This window comes from Panthera onca, chromosome B2, assembly GCF_046562875.1.
Source record: "Panthera onca isolate mPanOnc1 chromosome B2, mPanOnc1 haplotype 2, whole genome shotgun sequence".
Taxonomy (NCBI): Eukaryota; Metazoa; Chordata; class Mammalia; order Carnivora; family Felidae; genus Panthera; species Panthera onca.
In genome coordinates this window covers 75,310,156-75,331,388 of record NC_138343.1, presented here as the reverse complement: position 1 = coordinate 75,331,388, position 21,233 = coordinate 75,310,156, and the positions used below count along the sequence as shown (strand labels likewise).

At 40.9% G+C, this 21,233-nt stretch overlaps 1 protein-coding gene across 2 annotated transcripts in view; it reads right to left on the bottom strand.

Moving 5' to 3' along the window:
- Nucleotides 1–12,247: 12,247 nt before the first annotated feature.
- MRAP2 (melanocortin 2 receptor accessory protein 2) overlaps nucleotides 12,248–21,233 on the bottom strand; it is a 54,299-nt gene continuing 45,313 nt past the window's right edge. For both annotated transcript variants that reach the window (XM_060616087.3, XM_060616088.3), the window contains one exon: nucleotides 12,248–13,782. In XM_060616087.3, the coding sequence (XP_060472070.3) occupies nucleotides 13,389–13,782 (394 nt within the window). In that variant the 3' untranslated portion in view covers nucleotides 12,248–13,388. The remainder of the gene's footprint in view (nucleotides 13,783–21,233) is intronic.

Below are 21,233 nucleotides of genomic sequence, written 5' to 3'. Positions count from 1 at the left end.
CACACCCGAAAAACAAATAATCCAGTGAAGAAATGGGAAGAAAACATGAATAGACACTTTTGTAAAGAAGACATCCAGATGGCCAACAGGCACTTGTAAAGATGCTCAATGTCACTCCTCATCAGGGAAATACAAATCAAAACCACACTCAGATATCCCCTCACGCCAGTCAGAGTAGCTAAAATGAACAAATCAGGAGATTTAGATGCTGGAAAGGATGTGGAGAAACGGGAACCTTCTTGCACTGTTGGTGGGAATGCAAACTGGTGCACCCGCTCTGGAAAACAGTGTGGAGTTTCCTCAAAAAGTTAAAAATAGACCTACCCTATGACCCAGCAATAGCACTGCTAGGAATTTACCCAAGGGATACAGGAGTGCTGATACATAGGGGCACTTGTACCCCAATGTTTATGGCAGCACTCTCAACAATAGCTAAATTATGGAAAGAGCCTAAATGTCCATCAACTGACGAATGGATAAAGAAATTGTGGTTTATATACACAATGGAATACTACATGGCAATGAGAAAGAATGAAATATGGCCCTTTGTAGCAACGTGGATGGAACTGGACAGTGTTATGTTAAGTGAAATAAGTCATACAGAGAAAGACAGATACCATATGTTTTCACTCTTATGTGGATCCTGAGAAACTTAACAGAAGTCTATGGGGGAGGGGAGGAAAAAAAAGAGGTTAGAGAGGGAGAGAGCCAAAGCATAAGAGACTCTTAAAAACTGAGAACAAACTGAGGGTTGATGGGGGGTGGGTGATCGGTATTGAGGAGGGCACCTTTTAGGATGAGCACTGGGTGTTGTATGGAAACAAATTTGACAATAAATTTCATATTAAAAATAATAATAATAAACATACAGATAGGAGGGAACATTCCTTCCCACCCACACTCACTTTGTAGGATTGTTGTTAAGAAATAAGTTTGAAGGGCAGTATCTACTCTATAGATAGGGGAAATCTATAGGAGGAAAGGAAACATGGAGTTTCATCAGAACAAAATGAATTAGTAAATTCAGGAACAAGCAAAATGGACAACTTTGTGGAGAAGCAGACAAAATAAAACTAAAAAAAAGTAATTGTACTAGTTAAGCATCTCTAGAGCACAAAAGTGAAGAGGCAAGAACAGCAGGACTCTGATCCAGTAAGCTATTCTCATTAAGCCTTCCTTGCACTTGAGCTCTTAATGGTCACTTGGCAATGGTCCCCTGCCAATAGTCCCCACCTCAGGGTACTGATATTACAATGAGAAAATCCTGATGCAGGGGACAGATGGTAGCAGACTGCACATGATCTGTGTTTAAGTTCTTGGAGAAAGGTCTGGAAGGGATTTTGGAGAAGAATTTGTAAGGTAGGCAAAAGTAAAGTCATAAGGGAAAGAATATTCGTAAAAGGGTTAAACTGAGCCTGCTTATTAGAAAAGACTGAGTGGAATGAAGCCCAGGGACAGGGTTTCCTCACCAGCTCTGGGCAGTAAGTGTAAATAATCACAGATTTGCATGCCCATGTCTTACCTGTTAAGCTCATTATCATGGCCACATGTAAGGATCCCTAATAAGAACCAGCAGGTGCTGATCCCCTGGCTTGGGATCAGAGCCTTCACAGCAACTCAGTCCCTCATACATTGTAGGGGCTTAGTAAACGAATTGCTTTTTGTCCCCTGGCCTTCATCTACAAGTACAACCCTCGCCTTCCTCCAGTCCCCAGGGACTATATCTGCACTCTACAACAGGATAACGTTGGGTCTGCAGCTCTACCTTTCCTCTCTGAGTGCTGGCCCCTATTCCCAGTTCCTGCCAGAATTACCCACTGTTCTCAAAAAGTCAACTTGTTTGAAACCAGCTCCTCACATTTCTTCCTGAAACCAGCTGCCCACTCCCCTGGGTTTCAACGTTCTCCAGACAGTTCTAAACCTTGAGGCATTCTCAACTGTCAGTCAATTCGGGATGCTAGAACAAATTACCATAGATTAGGTGGCTTCAACAACAAACATTCATTTCTCATAGTTCTGGAGGCTGGGAAATCCAAGATCAAGGTGTGAGATGACAGTTTGCTTCCTGGATTGAAGAGGTCTGTCTGCTTGTTGTATCCTCACAGGGTGGAAAATAGAGAAGCAAGTTCTCCAGTTCTTTTATAAGAGCACTACTCTCATTCATGATGGCTCTGCCCTTATAACTTCATGTAATCCTAATTACCTCACAAAGGCCCCACCATCACACTGGGGGATTGGGTTTCAACATATAAATTTTGAGAGGACATATTTAGTTCACATCAACTAACTCTCCTCGACATGTGGTCATCAAACCTGTAGCCAATTTCTTCAAAATAATGCCTGTATCTCCCTTCCCTTTCCACCCCCCACATCCACCAGCACTGAAACCCTGTCACCATTTTACTCCTTTTAGTGTAGAGATGAAATTGCCCCTATGCTTTCCACACCCCAAATAGCCTGCAAAACAACATTGCCAGGCAGTTCTTTCTAAAGCTCTGCTTGATGCATACAGGCTTCCCACTTGACCCAGTTGCTTTTTAGGTGTAAATGTTAGAATCCTTACCCTAATCCTTGTGACCGAGCCTTCCTCTCCACACTCCATTCCAGACCTCTAATCTATTACACAAATACTCCCTATACCAGTTTTCTATTACTGCTTTAACAAATTACCTCAAACCTGACGGCTTAAAACAGTACAGATTTATCATCTTACCATTCTGTAGATCAGAGTTCCAACACAGTTCTCATTGGGATAAAATCAAAGTATCAGCAGAGCTGCATTCTTTCCGGAGACCCTGGGAGAAAATGTCTCTCTGTTTCGTCCTGCCTTTCCTTCTTTTCCACCTACATATGTTGGCATTGCCCCTCTCTCCATCCTCATAGCAACCTTGCATCTGAGCATTCTTCCATACCTCTGACCGAAGGCCCAGCTGGGAGAGGTTCTCCTCTTTTAAGGACCCAAATGATTAGATTGGTTCTACCTGGACAATCCAGATGCTCTTCCCTTCTCTCTACTTCAGGATCCTTAACAACACCTGCAAAGTCCCTTTTGCCATGTGAGTACCTTTTCACAGGTGGCTACCTTGGGGAAGGTCAGCAGAGAGCATTATTCTGCCTACCACACTCCTCTCATTCAAACCAATCTTCTAATCTTCTAACCACGCCGTCTATACTAACACCTTTGTTTATGTCCTCCTCCTTTCCATTTGACTATCTCCCCCCTACCATGTCCTTTGTTCACCACACCAGATTTTCACGATCATATTCTTCTCTAAATGGAACATATATTCTACATCTACTGCCTGGTTATAGCTCTCCTTGTATACATACACATACACTCATCCCTGTTCATCTCTTTATTTTCCTAGGATCTTCTAGAGGAATCAGTTCCACGATGATAATGGCAGCAATGGCACAGGCCTCTTAAGGACTCTAATAAAAAAGGAATCACTGCAGAGCTGCCACAGAAATAGGCTTAGAAGTAAATAACTGCTATAGTGTTTATGGAACCTAATGGTTAATCATTTTTTAAAAATTTTATGTCACTATATATATATATAAGGTTTTAAGGCAAATTTTCTTTAACCACTAACAGATTTTATTTTAGAAAAAAACAAGGAGATTTCTATCTTCTAACAAATTGCCTTTGAAACATGATGCTTTAAGCAACATTAGTGATCTCTTGCAAATGAACAGGATTTATATAATCTCACCAGATGTAATGAATATGGAAAGACTAAGGGAGAAAACCAAAAAGCCATTCATAAGTGTGAATTTGAACCTCAAATTCCTCACAGGAGAAACCATTATTCAAGGTGAGTATCACATCGACATGAAGCCTGAATATGATGAGATAGCTGATTTCCCTACTCATATAATTATGCTGCTAATATGTTAGAAACTAAAACAATTTCCTTGTTGTATTTGTTCCTAATAAGTATGGAACACTTTAGACTCTATAAAATCAGACTAAATATATCCCCATACTGCCAGATCACTGAACTAAATCTCTCCCATAAGAAGGACATGACTATACTCCTAGAAAAAATCTTCCTGAGAATAATAGGCTTTTAGAAGGTAGGGGCATTACTACAAGTTCCCCCCAGTTGAGGACTAGAATAGAGCTGAAGGGGACCAGTGGAAATTTAGTAGGTCTGAGTCGAGGTATCCCTGCCCTAGTAGACAAAGGTATCATTGCCATCTTTAAAGATATGACATTCTCCCAAAAGTTTAATGAAGAGGGACTCTGTGAACAATAGATTGACACAGCTGCATAATTATCAACACAAGTCAATTAGAATATGTTTTGATATTTGGACAATGATTATCCTATTATTCTTTGAAAGTGCAGTAATAGCAACAAGTAATCAGGCCTGACAGAACATGGAGATAACAAACAATAAACCACCCTAAATCTGTTGGACTCCTTGACAATATGCAGGAGATGAGCTAGATATCTTTGCAGATCTCTCTTAATGCAGGGCTCACACCTGCAAAGGCTAAAGCCCTTTTTTCAGCAGAGGGAACAAATCAAGATTTCTGATCCGGTGAAGTTTACTAGATGGCAAGAAGATCAGAAAAGTACACAGAGCCAAGTATGAATAAATGCAGTTAAGTGTCATATGGAGTGTGAATGGAGCACAGGAGAAAAAGAAGAAATCCCTTTCACCTGGGACCTGGAAAGCTTCTTTTGGAAAATGTGGCTTTGGGGATGGATCTTAAGAAATGGGTGGAATTTTGGCAGAACAGGATATAAGGAAATTCCAAAAACTGATTCCAAAATTCAGACAGAAACACAAAGGACCCCAGATAGTCAAAACAATTTCAAACAAGAAGAACAAAGTCGGGGACTTACACTATCTGATTATAACACTAACTATAAAGCTACAGCAATCAAGAAGTATGATTTGGCATAATATAGGCAAATAGGACAATGCAACAGAATAGAATATCCAGAAATAAGCCAACACATGTACACGCATGCTGGAAAACTGATTTTCAGTAAAGGTGCAAAGGCAACTCAGTACAAAAGGTTCTTTTCAACAAATAGTGCTGAAACAATCAGATTCCTAATGCAAAGAATAAACTTTGATCATACATCACAATATATGTAAAGATGAACTCAAAATGGATCATAGACTTTAATATAAAACCTAAAACTATAAAACTTAAAGAAAAAAAGATTAAACATTTATGACCTTGAGTTTGGTGAAGATTTCTTTGACATGACACCAAAAATATGACCTATTTTAAAAAGAATTGATAAATTCAACTTCACCATAATAAGCAACTTCTGCTCTTCGAAGACACTATTAAGCAGACAAAAAGACAAGCTATAGGCTGACAGAAACTATTTGCAGATCATATATCTGATCAAAGATTTATACCCAAAATAAAGAACTCTCAAAAGTCAGTAATAAAACAAACACCCCAAATAAGACAATGAGCCAAAGACATGAAAAGACACTTTACCAAAGATATCCAGATGCAAAATAAGCTTATGAAGAGATGCCGAATAGCATTGATTATTAGTGAAATGCAATTGAAAACCATAATGAGATAGGACTAAACACATATATTAGAATGGCTAAATTTTTAAGAGATTGATCTTACAAAGTGTTGGTAAGAAAGCAAAACAAACCAGAATTTATACACTGTGAGGAATTTAAAACTATATAACCATTTTAGAAAATGTCCAGCAGTTTCTTAAAAAGAAACATCTATCTGCCATATGACCCAGATGTTCCTCTTCTAGGTGCTTAAGAAAATAAAAGCACATGCCAATATAAAGATTTGTAAACAAATATTCATAGAAGTTTTATCTATAATAGCCAAAATTGTAAATAACCCAAACATCTATCAACAAGTAAATGGATAAAAAAAAATACATGGGTGATCTCAAAATAATTATGTAAGAAGCCAGACAAAACAAGAGTAGATACCACATGATTGCATTCATATAAATATCTTGAAAATACAAACCAATGTATAGTGGCAGACAGCAGATCAATTGTTTCCTGGGGAAGAGGTGGGGAGGGAGGGATTACAAGTGGGTATGAGAAAACTTCTGTGGGTGATAAACATATTTATTATCTTGGTTGTGGTGATGGTTTCTTGGGTATCAAAGTGTATTAAAAAGTACACTTTAAATACATAAAAATCATTCTGTCAAGTATACCTCAAAGTTGTTTTTGAAAAAGCAATTGAGTACTGACCTACCTCAATGGCTGACTGGAGCAAGATGATCACCCCAAACTGTACCTGCCTAACAGGAAGTAGGGAAGCTTCTCTCATGGAAGACAACATCATTTGTAGCATCAATCGATTTCATTCACAATGTCTGCCAAATAAGTAAACAATTTCCAGACATGCAAAGTGTCCAGGCTATATGATTTAATAATACAAGAATAGGAAACATTAGCAAGTGCAAACACAAGTGGTCCAGGTATCAGGGTTAGCAAATGAAGACTTTTAAAATAATCACTTTCAATATGTTCGATAAACTAGAGGAAATGGTGGACAAAATAGATAAAAGGATAAAGATTTGCACCTACGAAATATACTGAAATGTATTTTTTAAACGAATCAAACTGAGGGGCGCCTGGGTGGCTCAGTTAAGTGACCAACTTCGGCTCAGGTCATGATCTCACGATTCTCCAAGCCTGAAGCCTGCTTTGGATTCTGTGTCTCCCTCTCTCTCTCTCTCTCTCTCTCTCTCTCTGCCCCTCCCCTGCTTGCTGTCTCTCTCTCAAAAATTAACATTAAAAAATAAATAAATAAATAAATAAATAAAAATCAAACTGATATTCCAGAATGGAAGCTTTTAGTTCTCGAAATACGGGAAACTGAGTTAATTTGGATCCCTTTACAAAGGAAAACGTTCAGTAATACTGGGTAAAATAAAACAACAAAAATAATATAGAGCTAACCATGAAGAAAAGAATTCTCAGATGACAAAAATAAACAGGAAACTTTTAAAGCCAGAATGGTAAGCTTGTGAGCTGATGCCACAGCACCCTGGGGACAGGATTTTAATCTGCATCCTCAAGTGGGTTAAAATACCCACTCAGAAAAAAGGGGTTCATACCAGGCATAGAAACTGTCTTGCTTTCCTGAGACCCTTCAGTGAAAGGGAGTCAAGGAACTCCATACACTGACATAGGTAAGGGATGAGGACATTGGTTGTACCAGGGTTCCTAAGAAAAACAAAACCTCCGGTGGGATCCAAATTTATACTCCTATTTATGAAACAGGAAGCCCCAAGCAAAAGTTTAAAAATAACATAATTCCAGATTGATCACTCAGGGAAATTTTTATTTTTTTATTTTTTTTAAATAATTAAAAAAAGTTTAATGTTTATTTTTGAGGAGAGCAGGGAGGGTTAGAGAGAGAGAGAGAGAGACGCACATAGAATCCAAAGCAGGCTTCAGTCTCTGAGCTGTCAGCACAGAGCCCAACACGGGGCTTGAACCCATGAACAGAGAGATCATGACCTGAGCTGAAGTCAGAAACTTAACCAACTAAGCCGCGCAGGCACCCCGCTTAGAGAAATTTTTATAAAACCAGGATGCGTGAGACAATCATAGAAAAAAATACTGCTCACTGTAAAGAAGCTCATGCAACTACACACACACACACACACACACACACACACACACCAGTTGGAAACAATTGACTATAAGAAGTAGCAAACCCAAAACCCCCCAAGATGATTAGTATTCCAGAGCCTAAAATTATGAAACAATCGGGGTGCCTGGGTGGCTCATTCAGTTAAGCGACCCGCTTCGACTCAGGTCATGATCTCAAAGTTGGTGGGTTTGCAGGCTCTGTGCTGCTCAAAGCCTGGAGCCTGGAGCCTGCTTCAGATTCTGTGTCTCTTGCTCTCTTTTTACCACCGCCCTCCCCGCTCGCGCTCTGTCTCTCTCTCTCTCTCTCAAATAAACATTAACAAGTTTCTTAAACTATGAAACAATAAAAGAGAGCATAACATGACTATGGCTAAATCCTCCTTTAAAAATATAAATCATAGAAAATTTAATGGAAAATATTACGACCTCATGAGAAAAGAACAGGTGGATTGTTTTAAAAGAGCCCAACAGAACTTATGGAAACAAAATATATACAACAATTGGTACATCAAATTCCACAAGTTAAACAACAGACTTGAACTTTCAGTATCCAGTATGTTTATTAAAATTCAAGAGTAATCTCTCAAACAGTTGTTTAAAAAATAGATAGTTTAAAAAGAAAATAAAAACTACACTAGAATTAAATTTTAAAGAGAGAGAGAGTAAAAACAAATGAGCCAAAATGGAGCATGTAGAATAGGTCAATCACTATTTTAAGTGCTTTATATGTTTTATCACTTACTGCTCACTAACTTTTAGGTGGATGTTATCCCTTCTTGTTTATGAGGAAACAGTATCTAGGCACCCTGGTGAAGATGGCACAGTTAGCCAGTAATGAAACCCATCTCAAACAGACTATTTCCAGACCACCTGCTCTTGAGCACGGCCGCATGGTGTAAAGAAAAGAGGAGAAAAGCAGAGCCAAGTAAATAGAAATCACAAAATAAGAGGCTAGGAAGCAAACATCATCAGTAATCACAATAGGGAACAAACCTGCAAGTTAAAAGACTTACAGATTGTTTGCCTGAAACAAAGCACAATTCAAATTTAAAACAGATTGAAAGTTACAAAGAATACATAAAGAGGTCAAAAGTTGGAGACAGAAAAAAAAAAAAAATCAAGTAAATACTAACCAACAGCGAGAGACCCATTCAAGCCTTCACCAGGTTCTCCATTTCTTGGAACCCAGGTTGGTCTGCCGCCAGGCAACTCTGCACCTGAGAAACAGACCGAGTCTCCCAGAGCCTTAGTTCTCCCGCCTGTAAAATAAATATAAATACATATAAGAAACAGTCCATCCCTCCCTCCAGCCAGTTTTTACCGGCTGCCTCCTGTGTTTCAGGCACCTGTCTGGCCCTGGCAGAGCTTACATTCTAGTAAGAGGGACACGAAGGAAACCGCAGACATCATAATCATATAAATTGTACAGTATGGTAGGTGATAAGTGCAGTAGAGAAAGAAAAACAGAGTATGATCAGGGAGATAGGGTTCTGGCCAGGAATAAGGGGAAGGCAGTGCCCAGTTTGAAAGAATGGCCAGCGAGCGTAAGCCTCACTAAGAACATTGAGGAGGGGGCTGTTGCTACTAGGGATCCAACAAAGCACTACAACGAGGTGATGTCAACGCCAGAGATGTGCTGTCTCTCAATTCTGAGGCTGAAAGTCTGAGATCAACGTGTCAGTCAGCAGGACTGCTTCCTTCTTAAGGCTGTTGAGGGGAAGTCTGCTCCAGGCATCTCTCCTTGGCTTATCTTCTCCCGACTTTTCTTCATGTGGACTTCATCCTATGTGTGTCTCTGTGTCCAAATATTCCCTTTTTATAAGGACACAAGTCATATTGGATGAGGGCCCACCCTCGTGACCTCTGCTCCAACCCTGTTTCCAGATAAGGTCACATTCTCGGCCTTTAGGGGATAGGACTTTAACGTGTGATTTTGGTAGGTTGGGAGGGGGCACAATTTGACCCATAACAGGGGGCATTTGAGGAAAAAGCTAAAAGAGGTGAGAGAGTGGGCCAAGTGGACATCTAGAGGAAAAATGTACCAGACAGAGAGACTGGCCAGGGCAACAGCCCTTAGACAAATGTCTGATGTTTTCAAGGGATAGCAGGAAGGTCAGTGGGCTGGAGCAGGGTGAGCAGGGTGAGCCGGGGGAGAACAGATGAGATCAGCTGGGCGACGGAGGGAGGAAAGCCTTAAGGTCAGTATAAGGACTCTAGCTTCTTTGCTGAGTGACACTGGAAGCCATTGCAGAGTTTTGAATGTTTATTTATTTTGAGAGAGAGAGAGAGAACAAGCACAAGCAGGGAAGGCACAGAGAGAGAGGAAGAGAGAGAGAATCCCAAGCAGGCTCCATGCTCAGCATGGAGCCCAACACAGGGCTCAGTCCCACGACCCCGGAATCATGACCTGAGCCGAAATCAAGAGTAAGACACTTAACCGACTGAGCCACCCACGTGCCCCCATTGCAGTGTTTTGAGCAGAGAGGTAATTGGACTTAACTTATATTTAAAAGGATCATTTAATCCTCTGTATTGAGAGTTCTCATAGTGGGGTTACAAAAATTAAGTTAGCACAGAGGCTGCTTGGTACCCAATAAATGTCATCTGTTATTGTTTATAAGGGTGCTGGCCATGTCCCACCCAGATTCCTCTACTAGCCGCTTTGTCATTCCCAGCTTCAGGGGCAGTGTTGGTCCACTAGTTCTCCATTCTCTGGAGAATTGTCATTGATCAAAGCAAAAGCCACCTTCCCCTGACCAGCTTGGAGTTACAAAAGGTCATGCCCCAGCCTCAAGAGGGAATGATTCTGTGGTGCAATTTGTGCCTCTTGTCTAATGGAATGAATACATGTGACACAGTGAGAAGTCTCACAATGTTCTTGAGAATGTGACACCTGGAGAAACACTGCCAAATTGGGCTTTAAGGGACAGAAAGAGGACAAGATGAAAGTAGGCTGTGAGACCCCCCCCCAAAGTTCTACATGCAGGAAACAGGTTGATAAACTTCTCCATTACAAATACATTTAAGAAAAAGAAAGGATGATTGAAAGGGCAGAGCTGCAGGCCCAGAGGGCAAAGCCATGAGCCACAGAAGATTATTTCCAGGACAACTGAATGGAGTTAGCCCAAATGAATTTCAAAATTGCTTAGGACTGGTGAGTCCTTTTTTCCTTCCAGTTTCTCCCTTTTGGAACAGATGTCTATAACTGGTCTGATGTGCTTGTCCCACCATTGTATTTTGGGAACAAATTACTTGTTCTCTAGTTTCACAAGCCACAGATGGAGAATTTTTCCCAAGATGGATCGTACCCAGGGTCTCACCCATACCTGAGTTAGATAATTATGATGATGAAATTGGGACTTTTGAGCTAATAAGATTTAGACTATAAATTGGACTTTGAGTTGATGCTTTATAATTGAGACTTTGGAGGATGCTGGGATGAGGTGAATGTATTTTACATGTGAGGTGCTCATGAATCTTTGGGGCCAAAGGGAAGACTGTGTAGGCTAACACCCTCCCAAAACATGTCCAAGTCATAATCCTTGAATTTGTGAGTATGTTACCATACATGACAAAAGGAATTTTGCATATGCAATTAAGAATCTCAAATTGGGAGATTATCACGGGTAATCTAATGCAATTGGATTATAAGGGTCCTAATGGGTCCTTATAGGAGAGAGGCAGGATGGTCAGAGACAGAGGTATAAAGTAGGAGCAGAGGATGGAGTGATACAAAGTCCTAAGCCAAAGAGTGTGAGTAGCCTCTGAAAGCCAGAAAAGGCAAGGAAGTGGATTTTTCTCTAGCTTTCAGATAGAATACGGCTGTGATGACACCTTGATTTTAGCCCACTGACACTGATTTTGGACTTCTGTGCTCTAGAACTGTAAGAGAATAAACGTGTGTTGCTTTAAGCTAAATTTGTGGTACTTTGCTACAGTAGCAATAGGAAATGAATTTAGGATCCAACATGACCATGAAGAACATGTTGCCTGCTGTGCTGTAAGAAGTTCTTTGTCTCTGAGCCAGGAGTCTCATGTCTTCTGCCAGCATCCACAAAACTGGACCTGGCTTACTCTGATAGCTTATAGGAGGTGTAAAATCTTATACACTTCACAGTTTTTGACATTTAGTTAATAAGAATGATGGCATGGTCATAGGTATTTTTCCAACTTCTAGTAACACTCTTCTAATGAATCTATTTCTAAATAAGATACCACTTAAATAGCTTTGAATCTTAAGAAATAGCCTATGGTTTATATTTGGTTGTTTAAATGATGAATAGTAATATTCATATTAGTAAAAGTTAATAAAATCAGCATTCTTTAATGAAAATAGCAAGTATCTATTTGCAAAAATGTGCTAATTACAAGAAATGTTCCATGCTTTGCTCTACTGTTTAATGTTAGAGTCTTAAAGAATAATATTTTCCTCAAAAGATATTATAGAAAAGGGATTTCTTCTGGTGGGATAACTCCCAAATGAAATCTGGTGCATGACTCAGACCAACTGGGCTCCTAGAGATGACAGAAATTAGGAAGCATTATAAACATGGAATAATTCTTAAAGGAAATGAAAAATTTGGTTGTGTGAGAACAAAGAACCAGAGAAAATTCCTGTGCAAATGCATTTATTTTTTAGCTTTAGCAAGACAGGTGGTAAACAAATTCATAATGAAAATGCCACCCAGAGATTAGCAGTTGGCCATGCATGCAACTGTGTGTGCAAAACCAAGTTGTTTCCAATACCAGCGTGCAGACTGGACTCTTTCATGAAATTAACTCTGTGTTGCACCAGGCCACCCTGCATATCTGTTGGTGGGGATTTACAGCCCATTCACCATCTCAGCTCAAAGTCCATACACTAGTCACATGACTATCACCTACACATCTGCCAAGTAAATAGCATGGCAAGTACTCTTCTTATGACGGACGCACACCAACACAGAGATACGAAAGGCACCTCCTCTCACTGAGCTGACAACCTTCTCTACATTTCTGGGAACAAGAGTGCCATGCGATGTACCATGAATTGGTACTGATTCTGGGAGAAGAGGGGCAGGGCTGGCCCTAGCTCTTAGCATGGGTGGCTGGAGGTTCTCAGAAGAGCTGTTTCAGTACAATCAAAGAAATGTTGGCCATGGTGACTGAGAGATGTGTCTTCTGACCTCCTCATAGATGCTTGGACCTCTGACAAAAGCTGGGCTCAGTTAAGGGCTGAGGGGAAGGTACCGACATAGGGCATCCTACAAGAGATAGGAGGCAGTGCCCTGGTTTATACTGCGTTATGTACATTCCAGCTTTTTCTGGATGCAAAGTCACAAATTCACAAAATATTAGAGCTGGGATGAGTCATCTACTTCAAACTCCTCATGTTACAATGAACAATGTGGCAGCCCAGAGAGGTAAAGCAACTTGCTAAAAATAGAGCGTGGTGGTGGCAGGGCCAGACTGGAATGCAGCATGCTAACCCCCATTCAAGAACACTGACACTCTGTGCAGCCAAACTTTTCAACAACAAGGAAGGTGAGATACTTTATTGCAAATACTTTATTCTCAAAAAAGCCTGAACTGTGTTTAAAGGCACAGAAGCTCAGCTTCTTCAGCTCTTTTCTGAGGGGCTCTCTTCTCTGTGTCTTTCTTTCTATCTCTGTCTCCCATGTCTCCCCCCAACACACACAAACAACTTTGGTCAGTGGAGATTTCTTGCTTTACAAAGACGGATCCAACATCTCCAGGAAGACACTTTACAGAGTACGTTTCTCAATCCAGGTCTTTGTGTGAGGTCTGGGAAACTGGCTTATTTTCTAGAACAATAGGTGGTTCTGAAATCAGAAGATCATCCTCCCCAAAGGAGGAGTTCTGGTCTGTGTTCACGAAGTTGGGGATGTCGAACTTCATGAGCCTGTTCAACTCCTCCTCTGGCCGCCCATTGCTTCTAATGGCTTCCTGCAGTTGAACACAGCTGTCAAGGGCTGTGGTCTGGTGACAAGCTTTAGCCCTATCCAAGTGTTCCACTTCATTGATGTAGCAGTGAAAGAGAGACCTGGATTCCTCATTGCCCTGTCGAGAAAACACCTTATCTGGCTCCAGTGGTCTTCCGAAGTCTGACACAAAGCTATTCATTCTGAATCTCTTCTCTGAAGACTCTGCATTGCTGTAGAGAGAAGGAAAATAAAAGAGTGCTTACATACCAGCTTGTTCACCTACAGAAATTGTGGGTTTTGGCATGTTGGGCAGACCAGCATGCTTCCACTGAGCCTTGAGCACGTGCCTCTGTACAGGACAGACAAATACCACAATGGAGAGATATCACTTCTGAACATGTAAATAAACCCAAGACAACTGGACCATCCCGAAAAGACACCTTGCTGAGGAATCCCCCAATATTCTGGATCAAACAGCCATGCTTCTCTGGGACTCTTGGATCACCTGCATCAGAATTAGTTGAAGTGCTTCTCAAAATGCAGAATCCTGCAGGGCAGGCACCTGGGTGGCTCAGTCAGTTGAGCGTCCAACTTTGACTCAGGTCATGATCTCACAGTTGGTGAGTTGGAGCCCTGCATCAGGCTCTGTGCTGACAGCTCGGAGCCTGGAGCCTGCTTCAGATTCTGTGTCTCCCTCTCTCTCTGCCCCTCTCCCACTCATGCTCTGTCTCTCTCTGCCTCTCAAAAATAAAGAAACGTAATTTAAAAAAATGCAGAATCCTGGGTCAAGACCTTCAGAATCTCCAGAGGTAGGGGCTGTGTTTTCATAGAATCCCCAGGGATCACCACTGATGGTCAAGTTTAGGACCCTTGACCTACATCAGATCAGCCTGAACAGCAGTGCTATCTTACAGGGTAAGTTTCATATTTGTCAAAGTGCTTTCATGTCCATGTATTTCACTTGATTCTCAAAACTGACCAGTGCAGTCACTTAGGGCAGGAATCATGATACCCATTTCACAAATACATGAGCTAAGGTAAAGAGCCATCAGATTGCCCCCTTTAGTCACAAAACCAGTTAGTAATGGCAGTGAGAATAAAACCCACTTTCCTAATTCCTTGTTTTATTTAATGTGGAACCAATTAGCAACTCAATGGTAATAAGTCAGTGAATGAATGAATAAAATAAGTGTCGATTAACCCCATTAGAGCTTTGAATAACCTGACACCCATCTATTTTAATCACCATCCTTTCCAGGTTTCTACAAAGGTTGCTCACACACAGGTAGTGATTCTTTAAGGGTAAGAATCATGACTGAGCACATTTTCAACTCCAGAATAGAAGCTGACAAAAATTAGATTCTAGAGTCTGTTTAACAAGCATGTGATCTCCATGATTTTAGTTCTAAATCTCTTCCTTCCCACCCTATCACTCAGGATAAAGTTCTTATGACCAAGCTCTCATGGGGCAGAGGGCATGGATGCAATTTTTTTAAGTTTATTTTTATTTATTTTGAGAGAGAGAACATGAGCAAGTGGGGGAGGGGCAGCGAGAGAGGAAGAGAGAGAGAGAATCCCAAGCAGACTCCACACTGTCAGCACAGAGCCCAATGCAGGGCTCAAACTCACAAACTGTAAGATCATGACCTGAGCTGAAATCAAGAGTCAGATGTTTAACCAACTGAGCCACGCAGGGGTCCCTGGATGCAATTTACAGTCTGGAAAATCTGACTGTATGGACTCCATATATTACTTCCATATAGACCTCTGGATTTTGGAGGTCAGTTATCCTATAAGCTTTGCAATCCAGCAGCTGAAGGACTTTATACCAGCTCTCCAACCTGATTACCTGGGTGACATCAGACAAGGCATTCTTCTCAGAAGCCTGAGTTTTCCTTTTTTTTTTTTTTTTTTAATTTTTGTTAACATTTATCTATTTTTGAGACAGAGCATGAATAGGGGAGGCTCAGAGAGAGAGGGAGACACAGAATCTGAAACAGGCTCCAGGTTCTGAGCTGTCAGCACAAAGCCTGATGCGGGACGAACTCACAGACCGTGAGATCATGACCTGAGCTGAAGTCAGAAGCTTAACCGAATGAGCCACCCAGGCGCCCCGATCCTTTTTAATAAAAAAAAAAAAAAAAAAAAAATCAGGTGAATAAATATCATAGCCTACTGAGCGAATGTGATGTGAAGCTCAATGATTTATACAAGAGTACAATGTTCACCAAGTCACGTATTCAGAATTCAGAGAAAAATCACTTTAGAGGGACTGACAACTTCTGCTTTAATGCACATTTAAGAGGTCTTCTTATCTTTCAGTAAGTGGTTTTCTTCCCCTAATTGTCACTTCACCCAGGTTTAAAAGATGTTTGAGAGTAGGAATGAGTGTGCCGGCAACCTGTGACCAAATAAGGTAAAATGTCACCTAGGAAAGAAGGGCTTAACACATTTGGAAACGGCATGACTAAAATGCTGGGGCTTATGTCACTTTGCAAATCCAGGGCTAAGAAGCAGCTGAGGCTTCTCTGCCTGCCTGGAGCATCTACCGAGTATGAAAGCAGACCCAGAAACCCAGCCGTGGGCAGCAGCTCTTCCATAACCTAGGCTACATTTTCTCAGGATTAAGAAGTGGCTCCATTAATCATCCTTGCTGAGAAATTAGTCAGTCAGAAAACTCATATGACTTCACTCATATGAGGACTTTAAGAGACAAAACAGATGAACACAAGGGAAGGGAAGCAAAAAGAAATAAAAACAGGGAGGGGGACAAAACAGAAGAGACTCTTAAATATGCAGAACAAACAGAGGGTTGCTGGAGGGATTGTGGGAGGGGGGTGAGCTAAATGGGTAAGGGGCATTAAGGAATCTACTCCTGAAATCATTGTGGCCCTATATACTAACTTGGATGTAAATTAAAAAAATAAATTAAGGGGCGCCTGGGTGGCTCAGTCGGTTAAGCGTCCGACTTCAGTTCAGGTCACGATCTCGCTGTCCGTGAGTTCGAGCCCCGCATCGGGCTCTGGGCTGATGGCTCAGAGCCTGGAGCCTGCTTCCGATTCTGTGTCTCCAACTATCTCTGACCCTCCCCCGTTCATGCTCTGTCTCTCTCTGTCTCAAAAATAAACTTAAAAAAAAATTAAAAAATTAAAAAAAAATAAATTAATAATTAAAAAAAAATCATCCTTGCTGAACCAAGAGGAGACCAAAAGAGTTTTGTCTTCCTGCAGGGCAGAGCCAGGAGGTGGACAGTCAGGCCCTGGAGGTGCCTTCTCTGCCCCACCCGGCTCTTCTGACCTTTCTCCTGATGATCTCTTGGTGTGATAACAGTGCAATTTGTCTGATTCTCCCTCCCTGAGAACAAGGCAAAAGTTCACCTTTGTACTCTTAGAATTTGGTAAATGTTAAATACTCAATAGATTTATTTTATTCTTTATTCTTCTTTTCTTTCTTTGACTGGTAAACTAAAGAACCTATATGTGAAAAAATGTACTCACAGACACAGATTGCTTCAATTCCATTTATTCCATTATAGGGTAAAATTTACATATTGGAACTCATAGATCATAAAAGCAAAATCCGACGTAAACATCCATATAACTATCACTCTGATAGTGACCAAGATAGACAATGTTTCCTTTCTCCTAGAAAGTTTCCTTCCATTCAATTTCTACCCACTTTAGGTAGCACTGCCTTGATCTCTCTATGGATAAGCTTTGCTTATTCTTGAATTTCTAGTCAATTTCCACCTCCTGTAGGTAAAGTGTGTGGATTTTTATCACCACAGATTAGTTTAGCCTGTTTTTAAAATTCATACAAATTCATATAATATATAACCTTCTGTGCCGGATTCTTTTGCTTAGCATAATGTTTTTTGAGAATCATCCATGTTGTTACATATAACAACAGTTTGTCCTTCTTGCTTAGTGATATTTCATCATATAAGTTTGTTACAATTTGTTTATTCATTCTCCTGTTAAAAGATATCTGGCTTGGGGCACCTGGGTGGCTCAGTCGGGTAAGCCTCTGATGTCTGGTTTCGGCTCAGGTCATGATCTCATGGTTCACGAGTTTGAGCCCCGCATTGGACTCTGCTGATGACGCGGGACCTGCTTCGGATACTTTCTCTCCCTCTCTCCCTGCCCCTCCCCCCACTCACCCTGTCTCTCTAAAAATGAAAAAAAAAAAAAAGACATCTGGCTTGTTGACAGCTTGGCACTGTTGTGAGTAGAGCTATGAACACTTTTTTTTTTTTAATTTTTTTTTTAATGTTTACTTGTTTTTGAGAGAGACAGAGACAGAGCGCAAGTGGGTTAGGGGCAGAGAGAGAGGGAGACACAGAACCCAAAGCAGGCTCCAGGCTCCGAGCGGTCAGCACAGAGCCCAACACGGGGCTTGAACTCACAGCTATGAGATCATGACCTGAGATGAAGTCGGAAGGTCAGCCGATGGAGCCACCCAGGCACCCCGCTATGAACACTCTTAATTAGTCTCTTTGTAGATACATGTTTTTATTGCTCTTGAGTAAATACCTAAGAGTAGAATTCCTGGGTCACAGAGTAGACACGTGCTTAACATGATAAGAAACTGCACTTTTCCAACGTAGTTGTGCCATTTTACAACCTCACCACAAAGTATCAGAGTTCCAGTTACTCCCCATCCTTGTCGACATTTGGTGTTGTCGGTCTTTTCAATGTTAGTCATGCTAGTGGGAGGGAAATGGCATCTTGTTGTGATTTTAATGGGCATGTCTCTGATGTCTAGTCATGTTGAATACCTTTGCATGTGCTTATTGGTTATTGGTTTATCTTCTTTTGTGAAGTTTCTGTATGAGTCTTTTGCACATTTTAAAAATTGGGTTATGTCCCAAAAATAAAAAAATAAACGTTGAAAAAAAAAAATTTAAAAATTGGGTTATTTTTGTTATTGATTTGTGACAGTTTTGTAATACATTTTGAATACAAGCCATTTGTCAAATGCATTGTAAACATTTTCTCTTGATCTGTGATTTACATTTTCATTTTCTTAGGATGTCTTTTGAGGGGTGCCTGGGTGGCTCAGTCAGTTAAGCATCCAACTCTTGATTTCAGTTCAGGTCATGATCTCACATTTCGTGAGATCAAGCCCCATATCAGGCTCTGTGCTGACACCACAGATCCTGATTGGGATTCTCTCTCTCCCTCTCTCTCTGCCCATCCCATGGGTGTTTTCTCTCTCTCTCTCTCTCTTCCAAAATAAATATTTTTGAAGGTGTCTTTTGATGAGTGGAAGCTTTAAATTTCAGTTAAGTTCAAGTTATCAACTTTTAAAATTTATATTATGTTTTTTATATCATCTCTAAGAAATAATTGCCTACCCTAAATTCATGAAAATATTCTCCCATGCTTTCTTCTAGAACTATGCTGTCCAATATAATAGCCATTAGCCACAGGTGGCTATTTAAATTTAAATTATGTAGAATTTAAAAGAAAATCAGAATCTCTGTTCTATTACTCCCATTTCAAGTGCTTAAGAGCTACTTATGGCCAGGGGTTACCTGCATGGACATCACAGAGAACAGTTGCATCATCACAAAACTGCTCTTGGACAGAGTTGTTCTAGGAGCTTTTACTGTGGGTATATGAACCATGTTGAAATAGGGGTCAAGATTCCTTTCTTTGTTTATCCTTTTTTTTTAAATTTTTTAAAAATGTTTATTTATTTTTGAGACACAGAGACAGAGCGTGAGTGGGAGAAGGGCAGAGAGACAGGGAGACACAGAATCCGAAACAGGCTCCAGGCTCTGGGCTGTCAGCACAGAGCCCGATGCGGGGCTTAAACCCACAAACCATGAGATCATGACCTGAGCCGAAGTCGGACGCTTAACCGACTAAGCCACCCAGGCACCCCTTTGTTTATCCTTTTGACCCAGCACTGTTAAGAGACCTTCCTTTCAATCGACCTTAGACATAGTCATAGACAATAAGAAAAAAATCCATTCACAATAGCATCAAAAAAGTAGAATACAGGCATACTTCATTTTATTGCCCTTTGCTTTATTTGCAAGGTCACAGACACTGCGTTGTTTTTTTTTTAGCAAATTGAAGGTTTATGGAACACCGTATCTGGTGAGTCCATCAGTGTCATTTTTCCAACAGCATTTGCCCACTTTGTGTCTCTGTGTCACATTTCAGTAATTCTCACAATAGTTCAAATGTTTGCATTATTATTATATTTGTTATGGTGATCTGCAACCATTAATCTTTAATGTCTATCTCTTAATTGTTTTGGGGGCACCACGAACTGTGGCCTCACAGGACGGCAAACAATAAATGCTTTGTTTGTTCTGACTGCTTCACTGACCAGCCACTCCCCATCTCATCTCTCTTCCTCTCCTTGGGTCTCCCTATTTCCTGAGACATAGCAATATTGAAATTATGCCAGTTAATAACCCTACAATGGCCCTAAGTGTTCAAGTGAAAGGAAGAGTTGCAAATCTCTCACTTTCAGTCAAAAGCTAGAAATGATTAAGCCTAGTCAGGAAGTGAGTGCCATTACTGGAACTGGAACCCACCTGTCTATCACCTCTTGGCCCTTCATGAATTATGTCTTGTGTCACCTCCTGCTAGAAGTCTTCCCTGAGTCCTCCAGTCTGAGTTAGAATGTTCTCCTGGAAGACTGGTGCTTCTCTCCATCTGTCTTCTCACTCTGTATTATACTCTTTTCTTATCTGGCACCCTCATTAACATTATCATCTCTTGAAGGCAGGTATCATGTGTTTCTTGCCTATTTCCTAATACTTAGCACAGTACTGGGCATATAATAGCTGCTCAATAAATTTCTCTTAAATGACTTAATGATGAAGAGATCTTGAAACTAAATCAACCCTTGGCTTGGCAGGCAGCCTCTTCTATAGTTTCTACAAGGTCAGAAATTAATTCAAGGGCAGCATACCCAAATAAGGTCAAAAAGTAAGAGCAAGAGAGCCTTAATAAGGGATGGTCTATCGGCGGGCACCTGGGTGGCTCAGTCAGTTAAGCGTCTGACTTCAGCTCAGGTCGTGATCCCACAGTTTGTGGGTTCAAGTCCGTGACGGGCTCTGTGCTGACTGCTGAGAGCCTGGAGCCTGCTTCAGATTCTGTGTCTCCCTCCCTTCTCTCTCTCTCTCTTTCTCTCTCTGTCTCTCTGTCTCTCTCTACCCTTTCCCCACTTGCTCTCTGTCTCTGTCTCTCTCTCTCTCAAAAAAATAAATAAACATTTAGAAGAAAATTTAAAAAAAATAATAAGGGATGGTCCATTAATAGATCCTGAGTGTGGACTCTAGAGTGAGAGATACAGGAGGTCCAGCAAACTAGTATCCCCCAGGTCTGCCCTGCACCTACTTTCAGTACAAGGAAACACCCTACCTCTGCCCCCTACAATGCTCTCCACACCCTCAAGCTCTGTTCCATACTCTTCCATGGTGTCTCTCACATAGGTCCTTGGAACTCATATACAGAAGAGTTACTAAAAGGGTATCTTGTACTTTCTACAACTGGCCAGCCTTGGAGGCTGCAGGGCTCAAGTTCCATGGGGAAGATTTCCTGCCACTTATTCGTAAGAATGGCTTCAAGGAAAGCCAGTGAAAATACTGCCCCTCAGTGGCTACCCATTTTTTAAAACAGCATAGCCCTAATGAGTAACAACCAAAAATACTTTTATT